Raw genomic sequence first — 25,380 nt, 5'->3', positions numbered from 1 at the left:
GCAGTCAGCAGCAACCCCCTGTGAATGGCTGCCTGAATCCTGCTGGCAAAGGCACAGGTTTTTCTGTTTAGCCTCCTACCCTGACGTCCCTGGCCCCCCCTACTGATGTGCTCCCTGCATCTTAGGAAGTCCCAACCAAGTGTAATAATTTGCTTCCTGTAGCAAACCCGAGCATGCCACTGGGGTTTTGCACGAGCAGGTTTCTTGACATCTGCTAGCGGCCTTGAGTGCCAAAATAAACGTAGGGGTGAGATGCAAGGTGGCAGGGAATGCACACCAGGCAAGGTGGGGCTCTGTTTGTTTATTTGGAGCAATACCTGAAGATAGTCAAGATAAGTGGCCATCCGTTAGCATTGCATTTCACAGGAATGACAGTGCTCCTCACTCATCATCCCCCGCAGTGAATTTCCCATGATAAGCCTCACTGACAGGTGACTCACACTCTAGGTCTTCCTGTGCAGTGAGGACTGGAATTTTGGCTGCTCCTTATGTGTGGAGAGAATGGCTGGTGGAAGATGAAGGCCTGAACACCCCTCCTCGGGGTAGGTAAAAATGGGCAAATCTCATCACTTTAACTGGGGCTCAGGGACATGGCTGAGAGCAAAGTGCCTCCTTTCATCAGCACTTTATTTCTCAAAGGACACAGCATCTCTGCAGCTGCCCCACTCACTCCCTGGGCCTGACCTGACCTCACCTCCTGCAAATGCATCTGTGCTGCCTTTACTTTGGCTCACAAGTCCCAGGAACACCCCTTGACATGGGACCATGGACCCAAGCCTGATCTAACTGTGTACACATTTCCCTTATGTCTTAACGTGTTGTCCCAGATGTGTTACTAGTTCAGACTGAGCAGCTGAGAGCAAGCTGAGGTCTGAGTGTGTGAACTGCCACTCCAGCCTGGCTGGTGGTGTAGATGTGTCCTCATGCTGGCTGTGGTCAACAGGAAAGACCCAGGCTATCCTAGACCAGCTATGTTTCCAAGAACATACAAACAATCTTAGCTTGGTATTAGGAAAGACTTGGGTCACTGTGTAATGTAAAACCACGGTGTAAGGAGATTCTTGAGCCTGGTACCTGATCCAGAGCTCGTCAGACTCAGAAGAGAGATTCCCTTTGGCATGTACTCCCTCTCAGTGGGGTGTCAACCAAAGAGAAAAACATTACCTGGGTTTTGATTGTACTGGACCCATCAGTGACTTCTACTGTCAGGTTATAGCTTGACTTCTTCCTTGCATCAAGGGGTCTTGCAATGACCATGCTGCCTGTACTCTTTTCAATGTCAAAATCCATGTCATCATCACCACCTGGGATAAGGGAGAAATGAAAAAGGGAAAGAGGAGGGCAGTTAAAAGTCAGCTTTCTGTCTGGAGCAAGCTGCAGGTGCTGGCAGCCTCTGCAGGGGAAGGGATTCCAGGAGCTGCTGGAGACCTAAAGGACAAGGATGTGCCCTCCAGACACCCTACACAAATCACACAAGGAGCTCATACCCAGCCAAAAATAAGTAAATACCAGGCAATACCAGGCCTTGAAGGGGGCTGTGCAGGCACTTGCTCTTGCTGGACCTCTTTGGCCACAGCTAGATTGAGGACACTGCTTGCTATAGGTGAGGCTTCTCCCAAACCCAGAAACTCAATAAAACATGTGATAGATGGACACAGGAGACAGTGAGGACAAGGAGAAGCTGGACAAAGAGGTTGTCACAGATGGTGACAAAGGAGTAGAAATGTAAGGTAAGCAGAATCAGAAAAAATGAGGAGGAGAGGAAAGGATGCACTTATGTACATGATGTCCTGGCTAGGTTGGCAACAGGCACATTTGAGCATTAATTCATTTGCATAAGGCCTCCAGCTATGCAGCATCACTGGCTTAGCATGGATCAGGGACCTGCTGGGCAGACCAGTGCTCTTGCTGGCTTCCAATTCATGGTCACACTGTGGGCATGTCAATGATGGTCTTCATTGCCGTGGTTGGGAGCCTGTGAGCTCCCTGAAGAAGCCCAATACTGGAACAGTTGGGGAGGCAGACGGTGCTTCCAGGGTGAGCAGAGCCTGGTGCCTCCAACCCAGATGGCTGTGCAGTGCTGGGAACTGCAGGCCTGAGCAGCTCAGCAGCAGAAGGCTGTCCCTCACCCTACTGCTGTTCAGCCCTGGCATGGCAGCTCCTTTCTCATGCCTCACTTGCTGGTAGCCTGTTGGGCTTCTATTGCTTGTGAAGCATTGTTACTCTGTTCTGAGATACAGAGAGGCTCAAAGTTTTCTGTCATTTATCCCAGGTCTTCTCCCTTTCTGGCTAGTGGATGCTCTGGATTCTGCTTTATTCTCTTACCAGCTGGCAAAATCTTCTCTGGCTGGTAAATTATGTATCTTCCCTTGCTGGGGGAATCCAGTGGTCACCAGCCATCTGGATCACTGCTTTCCTGCTGGGAAGGAGACAGGAAGAAGCAGAGACAGAGGAAGAGAGACCCATAGATGCCTTTCCCTGAGAAAAGAGGGAAGAGCTTGCTGTGCACAGTGCCAGATGGAAAGAAGCAGCCCAGGAAAGGAAAGAGATGAAGAAAAGTTGTTGCATTGCCAGAGTTTTGCAGACCATCAATCCCAGTGCCTGAGCCTTTGAGGACTCGGAGAGATTTTGAATGAGGTGTTGAGGGCTCTTGTTTCTCTGCATCACCCGCTTGGTTGCTGGGTACTGTGATGCTTTCCTTTCCTAGCAGGGAAAATGAAATCCTGCCCTTTCCCACCAGTACAGAAACCAAGAGAGCCTTGAGCAGCACTTGCTGCACTGGGAACTGACAAAGATGAGGTCAAGCCATGCTCCAGCACTCAGCTGGGAGACGATGGGAGAACATTCCGAGCAATACACCGTTAATTCTGCAAACCCAAGCAGACACTCCTAATGCCAGATAAACTTTTCACTGATACTGTCTGCTCCGTGCAGCACTGTATCTCTTGTTGCTTAATTGTATTTATACACCATTATCCCCTGCCCTAACACAGTAACAGGAAAAACTATTTCACTCACCCAACTAAGGCTCTGTATGATGAGAGCAGGCCCTGCAGGCAGTGCCAGGGAAAGGCTGTGCAAGGCAGATTGGGGCACCACTTCAAAACACCGAATTACATGAGTGCAATTGGCCCTCATTGGTAGGACCAGTTCTGCTCACATGCTGTCTGCTGAGTCCCCTGGGGTGACAGCCCACGTCCCCTCTGCCACTGTGTGTCTTAGAGGAGGCCCTGGAGCTTCATGTTTCATGACTAAGTCATCCCTGGGATGTGGTGAGGTGGAAGGGAGAGACCCACCAGTTAGGGCAGACCAGGGCTTTGGGGAATTCTTCCTTCTCTGCTCCCTGCCCAAGACTCAGCATGGAGGGAGACACTGGGGTTGTTTGGAACACCCAGCCAGACACTGGATCCTCACAGGCAGTTTTAGCAAAACCAACAGTGTCACTCGATTCCCAGGAGGAACTGGGACTGGCAGGCCCTGCCTCTCACGCGACATCAGAGAACACCTCGAACACTGGCAAGTTCCAGAACGCCACTAAAGAAGTGTGTTAAGTAATTGCACTTGGCACCGGAGCCCTTGGACGGGCAGCTTTGTCTACGGCTGTTTAAGCATTCTGGTGCCTGTGAGAAAGCTCTCCCTGTAGCTCACCTACACCTAAAGCAAACAACGTCATTAGCTCAGGCATGCGAGCGCTGAAAGCCGAGGGAGCCGGGGCAAACGCTCCCGGACACCGCTGCCCCGCTGCAATTCCCGCGTCTCACCCGTGATATTAAACCACACTTGGCTGGGGCCCATCTCAACGCTGATCACTCCCACCATATGGTTCACGGGATCTGTTTCCATCACGGCGAAGTTGAAATGGGGTTCATCAAAAGCCAGCGGCTCCGAGGAAGGGCCGGGCCGGGCAACCCAGCTGATGTGAAGCCGCACGTGGGAGGAGAGCGGTGGGCTGCCGCCGTCTGTCGCCTTGACCTGCCGGGAAACGCACGTGCAGTCAGGGAGAAGGCTGGTTTAGCCCAGGGGAGACCCATGGGAAGCTTCTTCTCCCACCCACCAGGAGTTTCAGGTCCGAGTGTGCCCAAAATCCCACAAAACAATTCCTGAGCCAGTGGTCTGTGCTCTGGCTGCTTCCAAGGTAGGGCCGTGCAACCCAAATTCCCCTTGACCATCAAGTAAATCTGCCAAGCTCTATCCACAGCAGAGACCTGGATGACAAGCCTTGTTGCAAGGACCTGAAGACTGTGGGAGAGCTTTTAATCTTTAAGCCCCATGGCCTCATCAGGCTGTCAGAGACATGATGAAACCCAAAGACTGTTCAGGTTTGGGTTCACATCCATATGGGATCATGGATTCATCTCTGAGAGTTGGACTCTAGTTGGACAGTTAATTTTAAATTTATTGACCATTTTTTATAGCTTCCTACCTTCTGCATTTCCCATCATTCCCTCTCAGTTTCTCTCCCTGTAACCCATTTGCCTCATTCAAGCTCTCTTCCCACTGCTGCATTTTCTCTCTCTCTTTTGCCCTTCTGTATTTTCTGTTTCTGCACCCTTTTCTCTCTTTCCCTCTCCACCCGCCTCTTCCCGCTGTCTCCCTCTGTTTCCCTCCCCTCTCACCGTGAGTATGTTGTATTCAGAGGCAGGGAAAGCTTTCCTGGAGAAGACTGTGCCGGTTGTGGGGTTGATGGTGAATACCCCCTCCTCCTCCTCCTCGATGGTGTAGGTGATCTGGCTGTTCTGGCCCTGGTCCCGGTCCGAAGCGATCAGCCTGTAGACCGGCAGTGGTGTCTCTGAGGCCTCTCTCTCAGGGAGCTGCACCATGAAGAGCTTTTGGGGGAAACTGGGAGGATTGTCGTTGGCATCCAGGACTTGTATCACGACTCTGCTGGTGGACTTCAGGGCTGGCTCTCCATTGTCAGAAACAGCCACCTGTCAGTAAGCAAAGGGAGTAGGTGACAGAGCTCCCTGATGTGACCTAGGATGCGAGCCAGCCTTCATCCTGATAGGCAACAACTCAGGGGTTTATGTGGGTCTGCATTTGTACCCCAACATTTTCAGAGGCTCTGCTCCTCTCAGCAGGGTAAAACCTGGTGGCTGCAGCTGGTACTGTGCAGGGCTTGTCCCTGCACAGGGAGATAAGTTTGCAGGGCTCCTGCCTGCAGCTGCTCCGGGCAGCGGGTCAGGTTTGTCATTAGGGATCAGTAGGTTGAAAATGTTTGTATTGCCATGCCTTGGCAAGTTATCACCCTTCCTCACTCTGCTGTGCCTGTGCACGCTCCCAGCATGTTGTATTGCAGAGAGAAATGTATTATCCTCCATCAGAGAAATGTATTATCCTCCATCACCCTGACAGACTGAAACACCTCCAGATTCTTCTAGTGGGAACACACATAGCCCGGAGCAGCTGAGGATGGAGGCCAGTGACCAAAGCTACACAGCAATTCTGATACAATGAGATAAATGAGGGTGGATTTCTTTGGCTTGCTCTTTCCCCCATAACTTACTACCCATCCTGCTAGAGGACAGTTCCAGTCCTCTTCCTGCATTCCCACAGCTTCCAGAACAGGACTTTTGCTCCAGTCTTCAGCAAGAAAATAATAAACCCCGCAGTACTGCTGCAGCTGTCTCTTAGGGCAACACACACCGTTTAATTAAGTTTCCCAGCAGTTGGGAGCTGATGGGATGAGATTCTTTCTCTGTGCTCCAACTTGCAAGGAAAGCTCTTTGAGGACTTAATACACTTGTAGGTAAATAAAGCTAATTACAATCATCATTACCCACCTCTAGGATATGTTCAGCCTTGTATTCCCGATCCAGCTGCCGTGAAGTTGTAGAAATCAGACCTGCCAAGAAAGAAACCCTTTGAGCTCCAAGACTCAGCATGCAAGAAAAGCCAGGGCTGATCAGATCCCCGAGTGCCCAAAATCAGCCTGCCCACCTGTCCTGTTTCAGGTGCCCTCTGTGATCACGAGGAGAAAGACAGATACCCCCAGAGGTAAAGCTGTCCCCTGCCTTGGTGCAGGAGTTGCTCTTGCTCTCTGATCACAGAGACCAGGGAGGAGGGGGAACACCTACCAGATGCCTGCATCAGTTGAGGGCTGGCAAGGCATTAGGTGAGAAAGGTGGCAGGACCACGAAAACAAAACTTTTCTTATGCCTTTAAGTAAGAAACATTCTGCATGTGCTGGCACAAGTCTGGCATCCTAACAAGTCTGGACTCCTGTTTTCCCTGTGCTGAACCTTGCTCTTTGTAATTTACAGAGTTTTGACAAAAGTTTGTCTTCTGCCTTGGGAAATACCCGCTATTGCACTGCTAGAACAAATGCATTCAGGCTAAATAGAAGGTACACAGTCGATAATAATGTTGGTGTATTGTTTAAGCCTTGCTGAGAGATAGGATGAATCCCCTAACAATTGCAAGATTTGAGGGATTTCTGAAAAATACAGAGTAGTTTAACCACAGGGAATAGGACAGATGTAGGAGGGAGGAACTGTGGCTATAATAAATTTCAAATGGCTGCAGGAAACACCAGGCAGTGGAAGGAGGGAGTAAGGAGCAGCTGCTTGGAAGAAGACTACTGTTCACCGTTTCCACTTGTTCTCTGGGATTATTCACATTTGGCACCAGCCACTGCGCTAAACATTTACTTGATGCCTTTACAATCATAAATCAACACTCCTTAATGGATTATGTCAAGATGGCTCGAAAAACTCTCTTTGCTTGTATGTCAGAGGGTTTTTTTTCTTCTCCTAATCATCCTTTCAACACCTTGGCAGGTGAAGAGGACTCAGAAGTGGTCTAAGAGCCCACTGGCTGAGAAGCTTTTGAACCTCTCCCAGGTTTTTGGGAGGCTGTAGGGCTCCATTAGCAGCAGAACTCATGGAAATGGGGGCCTGAAGAAGGAATTGCAGCAGCAGTTCACTGGGATCTCTGATGCTCCTGTCTTCACTGCCAGTAGGTTGGCTGAGGTGGGGGAGCAAAGCCTAAAACTCCAGTTACCTCATGGAATGCTTCATAATTTTGGCCTAACAAGCCCACAGAACATAGAGAGCTTGACAATGGAGCCACCTGACACCTGTGTGCACACAGGGAACATTTCTAGTCTATCAGATTGCAGAATCCAATTGCAGCAGACTAACACCTTGTTTGCAGTGGCTTACTGCATACCAGCTGATGGAGGGGAATTTAGCCACTCTGAAGTGACTATTTGGATTTGCCTGGCCACACCCTGAAATTCTTTCATGACCTAATGAAAAAAACTGAAAGAAAACAGGATCGTAGCTGAGCTTTCTAGAGCTGGAGAAGGAGGACTGTAGTGAAAGCTGATGAACTGGAATTTAATGACTCTCTTGACTGTCTGTACCACTGAAGATGCTCAGATCTCCTGGGGAGTAGGAGCTGACTCAGCTCTCTATCACATACCTACCTGTACTGTAACCCAGCTGGGAGTCTCACCAGATGGAATTTTTTTGGTTTAGCTTCACATCTGCTGAGCCACAAGTTGGCTTCTCCTCCTGATCCCAGGCAAACTCCCTCTGTCCCTTACCCTGCCCGACCACGGCTCCCACTTTGCACCTCTGGAGCCAGTTACGACTGTGCCTTGAGATCACAAAGCCCCTGTGAGTTAATCACTCTAATTCCTGTTTGGAGTCATGGTGCTGTGCAATGCCCAGATGCACAAACTGCCTGCAGTGTTCCCATGGCCACTGAGACAGAGGTTGGACGTGGTCCTTGAGAGAAGCCTGCTGGAACTAACACTTGCTTTTTATTTGTTGCTACCTGGTTATACACCCTGTGAGGCCAGAGGGCTAAAATGGAAGTGGAAGCTGTTATTAAAGGGGAAGAGCCATCAGCTTTTGTGGCCTGGGGAAACAGTTCCTTGGTTCTTTCTGCTGTCCCCTACAAGGACGTGGGAAGTGCACGTTCAGTTTTAATGAGTGTTTTGCATGAGCACGTGTCTGAGTGATCAGCACCCTGCCCTGCTGGAAAACCCCAGCCAGCCTGTCCCATGGGACTTGTGATGGAGTGGGTGTCCCTTACTTGTGTTCTTGCACGAGGCCCTGAAGGTTTCTGCTGAGTCCTACAGAGACTGAACAGAACTGTCAAAGGTCTTAATTGCACTTGGCCAATTAGCCAAGCTCTGCATCCACATAAAGGACCAGAAACAGTCCCTTCTGTTGCCTGCATAAAGGCAGGCACAAACTCTGCTCCAGCAGCCTGTGTACACACAGCAATGGGAAAGGATTGCTTGTAATTCTCCCGCTTGCTGCCTGGAAAGGGGAGAGAGGAAAGCTGGTCATGTTGGAACAGGAGCAGCAAAATTACCACCGCATTGTTGTCAGGGAACAAAAAATAATAATAACTTCTGCTGGCAGAAGCAGGGCTGGGGTGGAGGTTGCTGGCCCCCTGCCCTTGCTGCAGGGGGGAAAATCTAAGATAGTTAAAATAGCCAGAATCAGGTTTGCAGGCATTGGGGCTTTCAAAAGAACCTGAGAAGAAAAGAGGTTGTTCTTCTGAAATCCTCTTTCTTGTCTCACCCTTGCTTCCATTTGACCTTCTTTTTTCCTCCTCCTACCACCTCCCCTCTTGATCTGACCTGCTCTGCACTACTCCATGCTCAGCTGGAGCCTGTGGTGCGTTGATTTGGGGTGCAGCAGCACAACCATCCCTCAGACCTAAAGGGCAGGATGTCCTTCCATGCAGAAAAATACAGGGAACCACAGGCAGACTGGGGAAGCCCATGGACACTGACACAGCAGGAGACACACGAGAAGAACAAGCACTAGATAAGAGCTGGAGACAAACAGTCCAAAGTAAAAGGATTCTCCAAACAGCCTTTCAGCAGCACGAATGGCTTCAACCTGACTCCTCCTGCCACAGCCTCTCAGTTCTTCCCTGTCCTCTCTGGACTCAAGTCCCCTTCACATCAGGGACTGCAAAACAAGCTGAAAATCCTTCCAGCAAAACAATACCCCAAACCCTGCTATCTGACCATCTCTCTATCTATCTCTGTCTCCCACAAACACTGCTCCTCAACAGCTGCCAGGCTGGGCTGGAGAGATTCCATCGCCGATGGCAGAAAGCTTTCATCTCAGTGCACGGTTTTGTTCCCTCTTCTCCTTAGCCTTTCATTTATTTTCCCTCTTTTTCTCCACCCTCTTTAGGGAACTGAGAGCTTGAAGAGCTCAGAGCCCTTCTGTGGTAGTTTGGGGATGCTGGAGGAGCCAAGCCCTGCCAAGGGACAGTTATCACAGCCATTCCTGTCTCCCTGCAAGGCCTCAGCAGAAGTCCAGGGGCCTTGCTGGTTATGCCTCCACTGGCCAATTCCTCCCCCCTGTGTCGAGATACTGGATCAAACACAAAACAAGTGCTCCAGGTGCAGAATTAGTGTACTTGCAGTGGTGTGGCACTGTGCCCTGAATAATCATCCAGGGCTATTCTGCAGGATTATTCTGGCTGTAGACATGCCTGTTGTAGCAGTACATCAGGACCTTAAGACCAGAAGTTCATCTTCCAGTGCTGCACTACCAGGCTGAGACCAAAAATTATAGTTTTATTCTACTTAATGGAGTGAGTAGCCTGCCCTTGTCTGCAGAATGAAAATACCACTGGGTTTCCTACAAGCTGCCTACAGCCCTGAAGGTTAGACAAGCTGTGATATTCCTTCTGGCAGTAGCAGATTATTTCTCCTTAGATACTGTAAGCACAAGTATATAAACTGCTCAGTTTATGTGAATGTTCACAGGTAATTATTTATTCTTCTGGGTGACACACAAGTAAAACAATGGATAACTGAATCCTCATCAGGCTTGGAAGTAAGTCCTTAAACAACCTCCAAGCTCAGGGTTTAAAGAGACCTCCAGCAACTGTCCAAGAGATAAGATCAGCCCATGGGTTTCTTACAGAACTCACAAACCTATCACTCTTCTCATGCAAATCACCTGAGTCTAGAGAGAGATGAAGAAGAGATGACTCATACCTGAGAGGGCTTTTTTTGTCTAAGATGGGAATTAAAGGGTTGGCTCAGAGGTGAGGTATTTCATTAGCAAACATTCGGATTTTGCCAGTGTCACTCATTTTGCCGTTGAACACGACAGCCTTGGAGCATGACTTTGCAGGGCTGCACTCACACAGGGGGGAAGGTTTGACTTGCAGCACAGAGAAGGACGAATTTCCTGCAGGGTGCAGGAGTGCAAGCTGGAGCTCAGCTGATGAGGGGAGCCAGCCTGGTGTCCTAATAGCTGTTCCTGGCTCACACCCCACCGAAAAGGCAGTGGTTTTATAAAACAGGGCTTCTGAAGGCACCTCTGCATGGAACCCTGTGTTGTGCAAGCTGTCTCGGGGCTGTGCATGGCTGTTTGGATTATGTGAGAAAGTTGGATGCAGAACGACGCCCTGACCTGGCTAAAAAGCTTCTGACAGTGGGGATAGCTGCAGCTGGGGGTAGCAGTGCTCACAGTCAGCTGACAGCTCTCGGTGTATCTATAGGGTGCCAGGTAAAGACACCTTACAAATTTCTCATTAAAAAAGGATCTCAGTGTTTCAGAATCACAATTTCTTTCTTCCACACCCCTCCTAGCCAGCTGTAGAGCACTGCCAGAGAATCACCACACCACTGGTAACACATAACTGAGTGCCACTCTAGCCATTTTCAACACATCCAACTCCTTTCTCATCTGAGAGCAGGCTTCTATCCCACTGCAATAAGGGTGAACTGCTTTTATCATCTGCAGGAGATCAAAGTCATGCAATTAATCCTCTCCCATACCCAGGCTCTGTGCCTTCCCTTCCCTCTTCTCCCAGGAGCTGATGGCGTGAAGGGCTCAGCACAGCTTTCCTTGCCAGACTGGCCCAATGTCAGCTCTGCTGGGATAGTTTGAGGAAGCTGTTTACACAAAACATCAGCGGGTTTTTGATGGCTCTGAAAGATCTGGTAAATAATCCCGAGATGAAAGATATGGACTAGGAAGATGGCAGGAGAGGCTTACTGCACTTACTACATTAATAGTTCTGGAGAATGGGTGGAGCCTTTAAGTGCAGTGGGATTCATTTTTGTTAATCCTGCCTGGGTCTGTCTCAGGAACAGATAGTCACCTCCAGAAGGGTGTTTCCTGGCTCAGGCTGTGCAACAGGGCAGTTGTTTACAAGGGGGAAGATTAAAAGCAACTGCTTGGTTCTGTTTAGGGCTTTGAAAGTAGCACATTTGTGTCATTCTAAGAGCCATCGGGATGCAAATAGCAGCCCTCAGGAGGAGAGTTTCAATCCTCAGACTCCCCACACAGTGTATTTGGAGACTGGGACTTTTGCTGCAGGAGGAAGGTGTGACAAAGGCGGCTGTGTGGGTTGTTTATACTGAATATGTAACATCCTCTGGGCACTTGGAAGCCTCAAAAACAAGTGCTGAGTTGGGTCAGTCTTACCTGTAATGAGGTTAATGGTGAAAAGTCCTTGAGGATTTCCAGATAGGATGTGAAAAGTCAGTTTTCCCTCTGAGCTAGAGTCTGGATCGAAGGCATCGAGCTGAAGGACAGATGTGTTTGGTGGGGAATTCTCCATCACAGAGGCATAGAAGACAGGTCTGGACATCTGAGGTGGGTTGTCATTGGTATCAGTGACTTCAATATAAATTTCAGTCACGGAAGAGAGAGGAATTGTCCCCAGGTCAAGGGCAAGCACTGTCAGCCAGTAGTGAGATGTTCCTTCTCGGTCAAGTGATCCTATGGTCCGTATGGTGCCTAGGAGAATGACAAGAGAGTGCCTGTGAGGGATTTAAGGAACTCAGACCACTTAGTCCCTAATGCCAGAACGGTCTGTGTCTCTAGTCTGCTTCCTGGTCTTTGCTGCAAATACAAACTCTGGCATCAACCTTGTATGGCTGTGAGACTGTGTGGAAAGTGACGGCTTGCTTGTGCTGAGGGTTAATTTTTTTTACACAAGTGAAAGGGAAGAGTTCGGAATTTTGGGGGAGGAAAGACATTGATTTTCCATTATTTTAAGGAGATAAACCCCGCCTGCTCCTACATAGATACAGGGGTACACTTAGTATATCCCTGCACAAGCAAGAAAGGCTTGAATGAATGGAACTGTGTAAATAGAGAGAATGTAAAAATGTCCTATCGGGTCAAAAAGGCCAAACACAGCACGTAGTTTAATCCTTTAAACTACAGTATTAAAAAACACGATTCAATTAAGATGTCATTACCTGTGTCCTTTTCGATGCTGAAGACGGACAGGCCAGTGCCCTCTCGGAGGAAATACTGAACCTCTCCATCCTTCCCCTTGTCGATATCCTTGGCTGTGACCATCATCACCGACGTGCCCTTAGGGCTGTTCTCCTGCACCCAGCCTTTGAAGACAAAGGAGGCAAAGCGTGGTGGGTGCAAGTTCTCGTTGACATCAATGATGTTCACTTCCAGGTGGCAGAGGGAAGAGCGGGAGAAGGGCTTCCCGCCGTCACTGACCTGCACGGTTAGATTGTAAGAGTCCTTCTTCTCATAGTCCAGCTCCTTCTCCAACCGGAGTGCCCCGGTCAGCTTATCCACATGAAACATCATGTCCTCGTCATTAATGAGGCTGTACCTCACCTCACCCCCAGAACCAGCGTCTGGGTCAAAAGCCTCCAGAAACAGGAGGACGGTTCCCACGGGCAGGTCCTCTGGGACCATCACACTGTTGAGGGCTGGGAGGCACTGTGGGGTGTTGTCGTTTACATCCTCCAGAGTCACAACCAGGTCTGTAATGGAGAACAGCTGGTAGCCTGTTTTGGGCTGGTCCCTTGCTTCTATTTTCAGCACATAGCAGGGCCACAGTTCTCTGTCCAGAGCACCTGTAACCATCACTTCTCCAGTGACACTGTTAATGGCAAACTTGTCAGTGGGGGTTAGGAGAGAATATTTTACTCTCCCATTGTCATCTGTATCAGCATCTTCTGCTTTCAGTTGAGCTATTGTTGTCCCTGTTGCTACATGTTCTGGTATTGCCACCCAGTAGGCACCTTGTGGGAATTTCGGAGTGTTATCATTGGTATCCAACACATTCACAGCCAAGAGTTTCCAAGATGATTTTTGTGGTGTGCCGAGGTCGTACACAGTAATGTTAAGAATGTAGAAGCTGGTTCGTTCATGATCTAGAGGAGAAAGGACTTGAAGGAGACCCAGTTCCAAGTCAATGGTAAAGCAACTGTCATCGTTTCCATCTGAGATCACATAGACCAGTTTTCCATTAAAACCAGTGTCAGGATCAATAGCTGAAAGGTCAGCAATAGTCGAGTTGACAGGAACAGTCTCTATGATATCAATAGATCGTGGAAAGCCATCATCAAACTTAGGAGCATTATGGTTTATAAGGTGCAAGTTCAGAGATGTTTCATCATCCTGCCCATGGCCTTGAGACTGAGACTCGATGGAGTGTATGATGGTTTCTGTCAGTTGTTTCAAGACTCCCGTCTCCTCACACTGCACTTCTGACAGGGAGGCCTTGGCCAACCACAGTGATGTTTACAGATGTTGGCAAAGCATAGTTCTCTCCATCTGTTGCAGTTATTTTCAAAGAGTAGAAAAGTGGCTGCTCAGAAGGAAGATCTCGCAGAGATATTCTAAGGGATATCACTCCAGAGACTGGATTCAGTTCAAAATGCTGTAACTCGTTGCCAGACTTGATTTCGTACTTGATATGCTGCAGCTCGTCACTGTCGATTGCAGAGACCGTGGCCACAGGGCTCCCAACAGGAAAGTCCCGTGGGATGGTGCCACTGCAGCTTGCCTTCTCAAACACAGGAGCATTGTCATTGACATTGCTCAGCATGAGGGAGACATACACTTCTGTTTCATGGCGGAAGGGTGAGCCCCAGTCTGACGCCCACACCCGCAGGTGATACCACCTCTGCATCAACTCATAGTCCATTGACTTGGTGGTGGAAATGATGCCCAAATAGGGGTCAATGACAAAGGGAACTGATTTCTGGTTGGCTATGCTGTAGGTGACAAAGCCATTGTCTCCTTCATCTTCATCTGTAGCCCTTACTGTTAAGACACTGGTACCAGGAGGAACATTTTCATCAAAGGCCCCACGGTACGAAGACTGAGTAAAACTTGGAGCGTGATTGTTGCAGTCAGTGATGTCAATGATAACAGTCGTGGAGGTGTGACTGTTAATGGTTGTAACTTCAAGTTCAAAATGAGACTGCTCATGGAAGTCCATTGCTCTGACTGTAGTTATCAGTCCAGTGTGAGGATTGATTTTAAAGCTTGTGCTGTCAGAAGTGGGTCTCAAAATATATTTAAGGTTTGGGAAGACTGGTGTGACCTTCACCATAACAACCTGGCTTCCAGCTGGGGAAAATTCACTAAGCTGGACCCGGTACACTTCTTTCTCAAACTTGGCAGAAACATACTTGGAGGGAGGTATGTGGACAACTCTAACAGGAGAGAACAGTGGTGGCTTGCCCTTGTCCTTGGCTTGCAGACTGAGGTTGAAACCAAACGGGTAAAGTAGCCAGTTGATCTCTTTGTTTGACACAATGATGAACTCAGTGCTCCCAGAGGAGGATTTGATGGCTTTGAAATGTCTTCCCGGATCCCCATCCACAAGGTCAACTGAATCAATCTCTGCTTCTGAGTCACCACTTTCTACAGACAGAGTTGCATAGATAAAGTCTTCATCTGAGTCAGGCGATGTCACCTTCACTGAGGAGATAGAGGGCGGTTTCCTGGCAGATGGCTCCACCTGGATCGTGAGACTAGCCAAGTTCCCAAAGCTATTCCCCTCCATGATCTTTCTCATTCTGTCCACAGCCAAAACCTGCAGGTGATGCCTGCCTCGATGGGTGCTGTTCAGCCTACCTGTGATCATAACTGCCCCTGTGGCAGGGGTGGACGGTGAAGAGGTTGGACTTGGTGTTCAGGGAGTAGTAGAACTCAGCATTCTGGCCAGCATCAGCATCAGTGGCACTGAGTCTGCTGACCACTGTTTTTAGAGGAGTGTCTTCTCTGATGGAGACTTTGTAGGAGGGGGGTGAGAAGAGAGGTTTCAAGTCATTTCTGTCCAGAATGTGGATCAAGACTTTGGCCCAGGCTTCATAGGAAAAGGTGCTCTCTGTGGCCTTGATTATTAGCATATAACTGTCCTTGACCTCACGGTTTAAAAGTGCTGTGTTGCTGCTCCTGGTTCTTATTCTCAAGAAGCAGAAATCCCCAATCACGTGCTCCTCTGTTTTAAACAGACCAGAGCTGTCTCCAGAGGCTATTCTGTATCTGATGTCCCACTCAGGGACTGTCTTGTAAATGCCCATTTTGACAAAGCTCTCCACGTAGGTCTTGGGGGCTGAGTTCTCGTAGATGGTGGCATTGTAGAAGAAGTGGGTGAAGTGCAGAGGGGAAGTGCTGCCCTTCTCACAGCTCGCCCTGCGGACCACACAGTGCATCAGGAAAACAGCAAAACTCAGGAAGTGCCTCCTGATAGTGACTTCCATGGTGTGGTGCCTCCTTGAGTCCTGCAGGTATCAAAGGAAGAACATTGGTTATTTTCATTAAGACCAGTGTGTTAGAGAAAAAGCCTCCATGGGCTCAGCCTCACCTCCCTGCTCTCTCTACCCCAGACTTTGTTGATGTGATTGTTATCTCAGCTCTTCTCCCCTCTGTCCCAGTCAGAGACTTGTCCTCCCACATCCCCATGCTGGCTCAGATCTGTTCACTTTCTTTGCCTCAGTTTCTGTCCTTGTAGAGGGCAAGATGTAAAAAGTCATGCAAGATTCTCTGATCTGTGAACAATCCTATTCTGTGAACAATCTCGCCCTCCCTTCATTCTGCCTTCTCCCTACTCAAAGAGCATATTTAAACTCTCCACCCCCAGTCCAAACTCGCTCTTGTTTTGTTACTCACTCCTCCCTTCTCCATCTTGACTTCTCTCTCCACACAAGTTCTTGCAAAGTCTTTTCAAGAGTCAATATACAAACTGATTTTCTCTCCCTGTGCTACAGAATCTGTTGTCCTTCCCCAGCAGCGGTGCCCTGCTCTGCTGTACAAATCCCTTCTGAATGGGCAGCTCCACAGTGTGGCCTTTCCAACAGCTTTAGCTCAGGTTCCAGTCGCGTCTCGGTTACCACAAAGCTCTTCTAATTCACGGGTCTGACCCTGTTGCCTCCTCTGTGTTGACTGGAAGCGCAGGTTTCCAGCAAGACACTTTGACCATGTCACCCTCAGCCACTGAGTAATCTCCCTGATTTCCTCCCTTCTCCTGGCAAAGCCCCAGGGTCAGGATTCCTGAGGAGGATCTGCCATCCATGACCACCCGCCATCAGCTTCCTTCCCTAACGACTCCTGAGCATTTGTGGCTCCATGATTTATCTCTGTGAACGAGGTGTATCAAAGAGGGAACCGGGGAGCACATGTGTGATTAACAGGGATGTAACTTTATTAGTGAGCTTTGCGGAGCTTGTTAAAGGATCAAGGCCTGTTCTTTTCAAAAGCTAAGTGCGTGCTGCTGTGTGTGCACTTAGGGGTTGAAACCAGGGATAAGCTAAATATAGGTGCATATATTTCCCCTAGATATCCCTAGGAGATCTTTATCTAGAACTGTTTCTTCCTGTTTTAAATTTAAATTATATATCAAGTACCTGCCAGTCATTTGGCACATTCCTAACTTAAACAGGGAAGACTTGTTTTTCCAGACACTTTTTCAAGACTCATCTCTTTAAGAGCCAGAACTAGTTCAATTTATAAGTCAAGTTGAATGTTAGGAACAAATTGTCAGAGTCCAACTAACAATGTGTGTCATATTCTCTTACTGAGATATCTAATTACTGATAAATACCAAGCAGTAAATGTCATACTTCCTTCAAATCTTTTTCTCCTTGGTCCACTGATGCCAACCATCCAGAAATCTCCCTGCTGTGGTCATTCCTATTTGAAACAAATGGTCTGAAGCTGAAGTGAAACTACCAGGATTTGTAGAGAAATCAATACAATTTGGTTTTGACAAAATTCAGACTCTTTCTTTTTTTTTTAATGACATCATTTCACTTCTAGGATACACAACACAGTCCCAAATGCACTGCAAATGAAGGAAAATCTTGGAGGGTAGCGACAGTTGACCCAGAAAGGCATGTGGTTCCTTCTGAGAAGCTGAAAACCATGTTCTTAAAAGCTCTGCTTGTTGCTTGTTACTTAACAGCACTTCAGAGTTCTGCAGCGTGTAGGGACTTGCCTAGAGCTGCTCCCTTCCAACATTTTCAACTGCTGAACTTGGGAAGGAGATGTAGGAATGCTGGGTGCGCGCGTGTCTGCGAGGACTGTGGAGCAGGATAAGTCACAGACAATTCAGCGTGGAACAAGAACAGCAGAATAAAACAGCAACAAAAACCAGTGATATTCCATGAACAACAGACTTAATGAAGCTGATTGCTTTGTATCTGGGCTAATTGACTTTTTAATTGAATTGTACTGAAACGGCAATGTGAACTCATCTCTTATAAGACATCAGAGAACCCACAAAGCAGAGACGTTATGAACTCCATAACCACAAGAAAAGCTGGAGCTAGAGCACATGTCTTCTTGGGCACCAGCAATTCAATATGGGAGGATAACCTTGAGCAAGGAGTGGGTTTTCTGGTGTTTAACGAGATGCAAACCTTCATCTGAATCTCTCTTGGAATGTACTTAAACTCACTCTCCCCTGTGTATTTCCTAAGGTCTAAGAAGGGCTGCACTTACATTGCTGTTTTTCCCTCTGTGTGGGGGCATTAGCAGGATTTTACTCCTCTGTCCAGATAATTATTTTGCAAAACCTGTTGTGACCTCATATTTCTGAGAGCTTTGCTCTCAATTACAAGCTGGGCTGAAAGCAATCAATGGCTTCAGCAGTTATTATGAGGGATGGAGAGTGACTACGCAGCTGGGGCATGAGGCAGAAGCCTCATTTCCTCTGGAAATGATCTGAAACTTTGCAAGGCACAGTCAAAACTTAGGGAGAATTGTCTAGGAGGCATCACCATCAGCTTCTGAAGTCTAAGAGTTTCTCTTTGTGTCAGGACCATGCTCAAAGCCTGCACAATAGCACAGAGAGTCTGTCATGTCCCCTGACAGACCTGCATGTGCTCTGGATGTCGTATTTCACCACCTTTCCTACTCCACGTGTATCTGCTTGGACAATTTCTATACCAATCAATATTGCTGGGAAATCCTGTCACTGTTTGAGCAGTGCCACACAAGCCCATGTTTGTTGCCTCTTATTTTATCCTCTTGGAGAACCTCAGCAGAAAAGCAGGGGACAGTGCTCTGAACAGAGGGGAAATCTGGTTAACTACTGCTGTGGCACAGCTCCAGGGAAAGGTCCACTGGGACTGACCCCAGAAGGTGACAGTAACAGACTAGCAGAAACGAGGTGGGTTTCTATGACTTTTGCTCTGGGGGTGGGAAAGCTGTATATAGCGTCAAAAGAGAAAAAAATCAATTTAAGAGCCCTTAAAACCCCAGATGTAGGTGGCTACCAAGGTGGGGCAGCACTGCCAAGCTCAAGGGTCCTTGTAGTGGAGTTCAAGAATCTCCATGTTGAAACTGGGTGAAATCACCTGCCTACAACAGATTTTTTTGTCTATACTTAAGAGAACCATTTTTCCTGTTTTTCTGAGCTGTGCTACCCCCATCCTTGTGCTGACAATAATTAGTGCACAATCCATGGCGCCCACGGCAAGGGACATACCCACTTCAGGGCTGCCAGATCAGCAGCAGGCCTGTAACACTTGAATGCTCTCACCTGCCTCTGGTCTCTCATCTCATGGCATCAGTTATTTCTACTCCTGAGAGCTCTCCATTTCTCTCTTTCATGGCTCCCCTGGGCACAGATGCCCTCCTGGAGCTGGTTGCACATGGGCAGGCAGATGTGTTGGAGAAAGATCATCGGTGGGATGGAGTGCAGAAGGTAAGGCACACTCCCGACTGAGGGAAATACCAGGGCATCATTATGTGGTGATTCAACCTCCTTTCCTAATCACCAGGCGAGGATCAGAGAGCCTGGAGGGGCTTCGCCCTCAGCTCTGTAGATGCAAACTCCCCACAAAGCGAGTAAACAGTCGGTGTATCTCTAATCAGAGCTTAAGCGCGCGTCTAAATTTAACATCCAAATTGTGATCCTCTGTCAAAGACATGCCCAAATCTGTTGGTTTGAAACGAAGGAACAAACACAGTGCTGAGATCCAAAGTGTGTGTGTGGGGAGGCTGTGGAGAGGGGTGATTTGGGGGGATTGGTGCAGGACAAGGCTATTCTGGCCAGCTGGGGTGAGCAGCAGGGGCATGGTGGGGAGCTGGGGGGGTCCTCTGGGGGGGTCCTCCAGGGGTCTCCTGCAATGTGTGGGCTGCTGTGTTTGTTGGCTATATTGCAGAAAAGTGCTGCAGCCTGCCAGGAAGCAGGTGTGGCCCCAGCCCCACCTTTTGATTCCCTTCAAGAGGAGCATTTTAAAAACAATAAAAACCCAAAACACAAAACAAAGCGAGTACCGAGAGCAGCATTCCCCTCATGAGCTGTGGTGGGGGCTTGGCCCAAAGTTTTGAGATCAGACAGATTAAAGAAAAATCATTATTTTCATTGGAAAATAAGGACAACTGTTCCCTTATTACTCTTTTACCATCATGTATTCCAAGTTCTCTTTCTTCCTCTTCCTTTCTCTGTTGCTTTCTTCCCCCACCTCCCTCCATTTTCTCTCCCTTTTTTTCTTCACTACAAGAAATAGTCTCTTTCCCAGGATAGGGACTGATCAAAACCATCCCCAAACACATCAACTTCTCTGTCAGAGGCTACAAGACCCTGGAGCTCAGGGAAAGGAGATGAGATTGGCTGTTCAAGTAATCTGTGATGGGGCAGTTTAATAGTGGGTCTGAATTTCAATGGTCATTGGGGAATAGAGACAGAGAGGAAAGGGAGTAAATCCTACAAGATGGTGGGTACAAGGCTTTGGGAAAGTGAATAAGAGATGAGACACTATCTTCTCCTAGTCTGGGTAGTAGCTGAGCACAAGGGGTTCAGCTACAGTTGGGGCAATATCCTTACAGCTCCCTACCGAATTGGATCAACCACAAAGCCACCCCTGGATTTTCAGTGCTGGAAAGTCACCGAGTTTAAGGCACACTTTGTTGAGCCACGTCTGTGAGATGTTTTACTTCCCAGCACTGACCTAACACATGTACACCCTGCATGGGGGCTGGGTTAATGTCTGCCCTCTCCTCTGCCACAGCAATGCTGGTGGGAATTGGATCCTTTTCCATTTGGTGAGTTCCCTGATAGCTGCTCACAGTCAGCCCTATGGGGTTTGAATTCCCTGTGGAGATGGGAATTTTCTAAGCTGTCTTCTTAGACTTTGAAGAAACAAACAAACAAAACCATCCCTTCCTTGGAGATCCCGCTCCTGCATTCTGTTGTGCAGCCTCTGCTTGGCTTTGCAGCGAAGCAGAAGAAACACATCCTGGAGGTACTACACAAAGCCAGAAAACTAATGAAAAGAGCCCCTGAAGTTATGGCGTTTCCTTCCTCGGTGTATCTCGGGGTTTTCCAGCGCCTGTGGATGGTTTTCTTAGGGCTGATGTTTGCAGAACTGCTTGCACCAGCCTGTTTGGGGGCTCTGTTAGTGTGGGTGCAGCTTTTTGCTGGACTTGCAGATTCTAACCAGGCACAGTTGGGCTGTTCCTTCCCCATCTCGACTTTCCAATCTCTGAATGGCTTGGATAGACTCTTGGAAATTGTTTCCAGGTTGCTGGACAGCCTGGAGCAAGGCGACTGATCATGTAGAACCTGGTGCGTGTGGCTTTTACAACCAAGGTCTGCCCTTGCTTGGAGTGTCCCGTGAAATGTTGCTCCTGCCACACAGAGAGCAGCTGTGGGCAGTGCCAGACCCTGCGCCGTAATCATTTCATGGTTCAGCTCCCCTCCTGGGGTAAAGTGGCTGTGTGCTGATGGGGTGGGCTGTACCAAGGGCTTCCCAGTTGCAGAGCCACAGAAAACCGTGGGATTAATGAGTCTCATGTTGGTATGTGGAGCACTGACTCTTCCTTGGACTGCTCAGCACGTCAGGGGGTCACACACACGTCCCCAGGCAGAGCAGGTACAGTCCTAAAGCACCACAGAGATGTTCCTTCCATTGTCCGCCAGCTGGGCCAGACAAGTGCTTTAACCCTGAGGAGTTTGGGTACCCTGGGGAGCTTGGACTGGTAGCCCCCAAGGGGTGTTGGAGGAACAGAGAAATTCTCTTGAAGGAGTTTGTGGGAAGCCTGCCAGGATCACCATTCAGGGCTGACAGTGGGAGCATGGTGAGATGCTGTTCCTCGAGTGGTTCAAGACATGGAACGGTTGAGCAGGACAGGAGAAAGCCAGATGGCCTTCCACATGGGAAGGGTGTTTGGGAAGGTTTCAGTTACTCTGATGTCCAACTCCACCTTCTCCCATACTGCTGGATGCTTTTACCACCTTTGTTACCGTGCCAGATTTCATAAGCTGGATGCTCAGATGCATTGTGGCTCTGAAGGCCCCTTACTCCATGACACCTTACTGTGGCCTCCTCCACACAGCCACTCACTCACTTCCCCTCAGACATCTCACCCATTACCTCATCCCTGGGGCTCTGGCTGTGCCCTGCTGCTCTACCTGCTCCCTTGTTTGACCCTTCACCCAAGCAAACAGGTGCTGTGTGTCTTTGCCTCCAAGCCATCCTCTGTCCATGAGTCAAGGCATCACCTTGTACGCGAAGCCAAAGGCTTTCTCTCACCACCCTTCCACCTCTGTCCACTGCTCTGTGAGGAATCCAGGGAGATGGAGTTTGTACTGCTGCCAACACCTAAGCCTGGCTCAGATACGTCACCTTGCTGAGGCTTCTCTGTCATTGTTGAAAGCCTGTCTGTTGGACACACAGGAGAACTTGAACAGGCTTGAACTCCCCATAGAGTTGTAAGGGTCAGTGATCTGTATCTGTCTTAGCATTGCAACATCACTCTAGAGCAAGAGTTAGTTGAGCAGCTCCAGAGCAGTGGAGGTGTGTCTGGGGGTGAGGGAACCTTGCAGTGCCAACTGCCTTGCTGCTGGTTCCTGCTCCAGGGAATGTGTGACATCAGGGAGGTGGACTTGCTTGTGCCAAGGGCAGGGGGAGGCATCCTTATGCTTTATTCCTAATCCCCTTCCTCTTCTCCAGTTATGGTAGCAACGGGGTCAATCCAGCCTGTGATCCAGAAGCTGCCACTGCACAGGTAACCAGGGAGGTATTGAGGGATGGACAAGGACAGTGGTAAGGACAGCCTGAAGATGCAGAGGAAGCAGCAGATCCCACTGGTGGCTCTCATGGGGTACTGGCTGCCTGGGACACGAAGGACCCCTGGGGGATGGAGAGGGTTAGTACCAGTGGGAAGGGGGCTTGGCAGGAGCCGCTCACCAGGCAGGGCCTGAGGGGCCCTGGGGTTGGGCACTACAGTGCAGCTGCCCAAACATGCTGGCACGAGAGCCAGCTGGAGCGTGTCAGGTACTCACATGAGCATGCCCCAACTCTGCTGCTGCTGGGACTGTGCACCTCTCACCCCGTGATTCAGCTCCCACAGAGGTTGTAAGCACCAAGGACCACATACCTTGGTCCCTGCAAACCAGCTGGCCCAGCAGGTGTGCCATGACCATCAGGATGTGAGAGCCCACAAGGGATCCCAGGCCCTTTCTTGATTGCTTTCTCCTGCCAAAACTCATACCGAGTCTCTCACATTTTCCTTATGCTTGGGATGCAAGTTATCTTGCACTGATAATCATTCCCCTGTCTGCAGACTGCTGAGGGAAGCTGGTTTGTGGAACCACATTGTCAATCCTCCCTGATAGCTTTTGGATGCACTGGCCAGTTTCAGCCAAATTTAACCAGATAGGTAAAGACTTGAAAGGAGTTAGGTTTGCACACACTTGTGAAAAGCAGCAGGAGAGAGGAGAGAAATCCAAATTAGGACTCCCAGCTGGAAGAAAAGGCTCTAATGTGAGCCCAACCCGATTATTAGACATCAGAGAATCCACACAAGAGGGAGCGCCCCAGGCAACCAAGCTTCATGAATTCTGCTGCTCACAAAACAGCTGTTTATTTAGGTGCTGCAAAGCCTGGGAGATTTTTCTGAGGCCCCAACACCCAACTCCCACCAGAGCTGTGAATCCAAACTGGGTTCAGTCCATCCCAGCCTAGAGAGAGAAGCAGCTCTGGTCAGTGTTGAAAGGACTCTGACCCTGAGCTGTCTGACCCTGTGAGTCCTCATCCTCACCTTAACTCAACTTTGATGTTTGGAATGAGGACACTGGCCTCATCACCTGAGTGCTGGTAGTCCCTTCCTGTGATTCCCTGTGGGGAACATGCATGTTATCCTGCGAGTGGTAAAATTTGTTGGGGAGGAGCCCAAGAGCATCTTGGCATGAAGAGCCGTGTGAGGGACCTTGTGCCCTGATGGATGCAGGGAGGAGCCCCAGCACCCAGCAGGACACAGACTGCTCAGCTTCTGCCTGCCCTGCAGCACAGCCCTGCCCACCGTGCCTCCCCCCTCACCTATTCTCTCCCACCAGGCAGTTCTCATTCACCCACCGACCTGTCCCTGCACTGATACCACGATCTTCTCGTTCCCCTGCCCAGCACCCTGCTGGTCTTTCCCTTCTGGCGCCCGAAGGTAAGCACAGAGAGCAGCTTTCCTCGCTGCCTGCAGTCGCTCTCGCTCTGTTGCCATCTGTCTGCCTTGCACTGCTCCCTCCCGTCCCTGCCCTGTGTTTGGAGGCACCATAAGGACACAGCGAATGAATGAGACAACCGGGGCACGATCCTCCCTCGTGAAAGGATGGCTGGCCAGGACACCAGCAGCTGTGCCACAAAAGTTTCCTGCTGCAGACATTTACTGAATGCAAAGAGATACCTGCAAGCTGATAGAAAACCTTCAGCTCTCAGACCTGCCCACCTCCTGTGCTGTGTGTCCACAGTGCCGTACAAGCTGATGCAAGGCCAGACCCTGACCTGGGGAGCTCAGGGTTTCACTGCAGAAAAGATTAAGCCCCCCCGAAGGCATGTTTGCCTAGGCTGGTCTCATTGCCACAGTGTGTCATTGTCAGGTCTCATCATGCTCCCAGCACAAGTCAATACCTCCCACTCTGGACACTCTGCTGGAAACACATTTCCAAAAGCTCCTGCCATTGCAGCACCTCTGTGGAATCAGCAGCTGTGCATGGACACTGCTTGGAGCACCTGTGACAACCAGATAGAGGCTGGGCACACAATGTCCCTGTCAGCCTGAGCCATATGGAGTATCTATTCACAGCATAACCAGGCTGCCTGACTCACAGCATCTATCCAAGGTGCAACCTGGTCAGTCCAAAATAGCCATGCTTAGCCATCTCTCTACACTGCCTCTCCCAAAACGGCCAGTTTTCATTGCTTAGTGGGGGAGCATAAGAAACAAGGTATCTGTAACTTGCTCCTTCTCCCAGTTTTCTGCATCAATGCAAGTACATGGTTGTTCTTGGGCTGTTGCATTTACTAACTTCCAACCGAGCTATCCATCTCAAATGGATCAAAACCTTGTTTGAAGCCAAATAACTTTTGGGCTCTGCAATACCCTGTGGCAATTTGTTCCAGTAGTTTATTCTTCCTTTAGTTTATTTCAACTCTGCTGCTCATTTGTTTCTGAGCTACAAACCTTCCAGCCTGCCCCTCCCCAGAGCTCCTACTTCCAAGAATTAGGGAAGAAAGTTTCTTTGCTAATAAACCAGTACCTGCCCCACTGCCAAGGAGAAAGTGTGGTTAGAGGAAAAACTGCTTGCTCAGCAAATCAGCTTGTTAACAGACAACGGAGCATCAGTGTTGCCAACCCAGTCTGGAAAAAATAAAAAAGGACCGAGGGGTATTTGATCCCCTTTTGTTTGTCCACGATACAGAAGGAAGCCCACTACTGCTCAAGGTGCAGCTGCACTCGCATACTCCACACGTGGCAAAAAACAAAGCGAGGTGCAGGGATCAGAGAATGCCATTGCTGCAGCATGGAGGGAGCTGGAACGATCCTCTAGGACTTGCCTTGGAGCAGTTGGCAGGAGCGCAGGATGCAAAATGCATTAGTTTCTAACAGATGTTTGATTCCAGGTGTTATGCCTCCTTTGAACTCTCCCTTCGTACATGAACGATGCTTGTTTGTTTGGAGGGTTGGGAGATGCACTGGTTTGAGAACATTAGGATTTGAAATACACCCGTGGTGTGAGCTGTAGCTGAGGGAAAGGCTCAGGTGAAGGGCAGATCCCGCTGCACTCTCCCCTCTGCAGGCAGGGTGGTTGGGCTCACTTTTGGAATGCTATGGAGCATGTTAGAGCACAACAGGCAGATGGGGAGAAGCAGAGAGACTGAACTCCGTAGCT

General features: G+C 49.2%; 1 protein-coding gene across 1 annotated transcript in view; it reads right to left on the bottom strand.

The window, feature by feature from the left end:
• The window catches only part of FAT2 (FAT atypical cadherin 2), a 55,740-nt gene that overhangs the window by 28,445 nt on the left and 1,915 nt on the right, over positions 1 to 25,380 (bottom strand). The window contains 8 exon segments of the mRNA XM_050312297.1: positions 1,165 to 1,304; positions 3,762 to 3,972; positions 4,617 to 4,928; positions 5,781 to 5,842; positions 11,421 to 11,735; positions 12,203 to 13,481; positions 13,483 to 14,868; positions 14,870 to 15,490. Of these exon segments, the coding sequence (XP_050168254.1) occupies positions 1,165 to 1,304; positions 3,762 to 3,972; positions 4,617 to 4,928; positions 5,781 to 5,842; positions 11,421 to 11,735; positions 12,203 to 13,481; positions 13,483 to 14,868; positions 14,870 to 15,469 (4,305 nt within the window). The 5' untranslated portion in view covers positions 15,470 to 15,490.

The sequence above is a fragment of the Myiozetetes cayanensis genome, unplaced genomic scaffold (genome assembly GCF_022539395.1).
Source record: "Myiozetetes cayanensis isolate MyiCay16 unplaced genomic scaffold, myiCay2020 scf17, whole genome shotgun sequence".
Classification (NCBI taxonomy): Eukaryota; Metazoa; Chordata; class Aves; order Passeriformes; family Tyrannidae; genus Myiozetetes; species Myiozetetes cayanensis.
The sequence above is the reverse complement of the archived record's forward strand: the minus strand, read 5'-3'. Positions and strand labels throughout refer to the sequence as shown.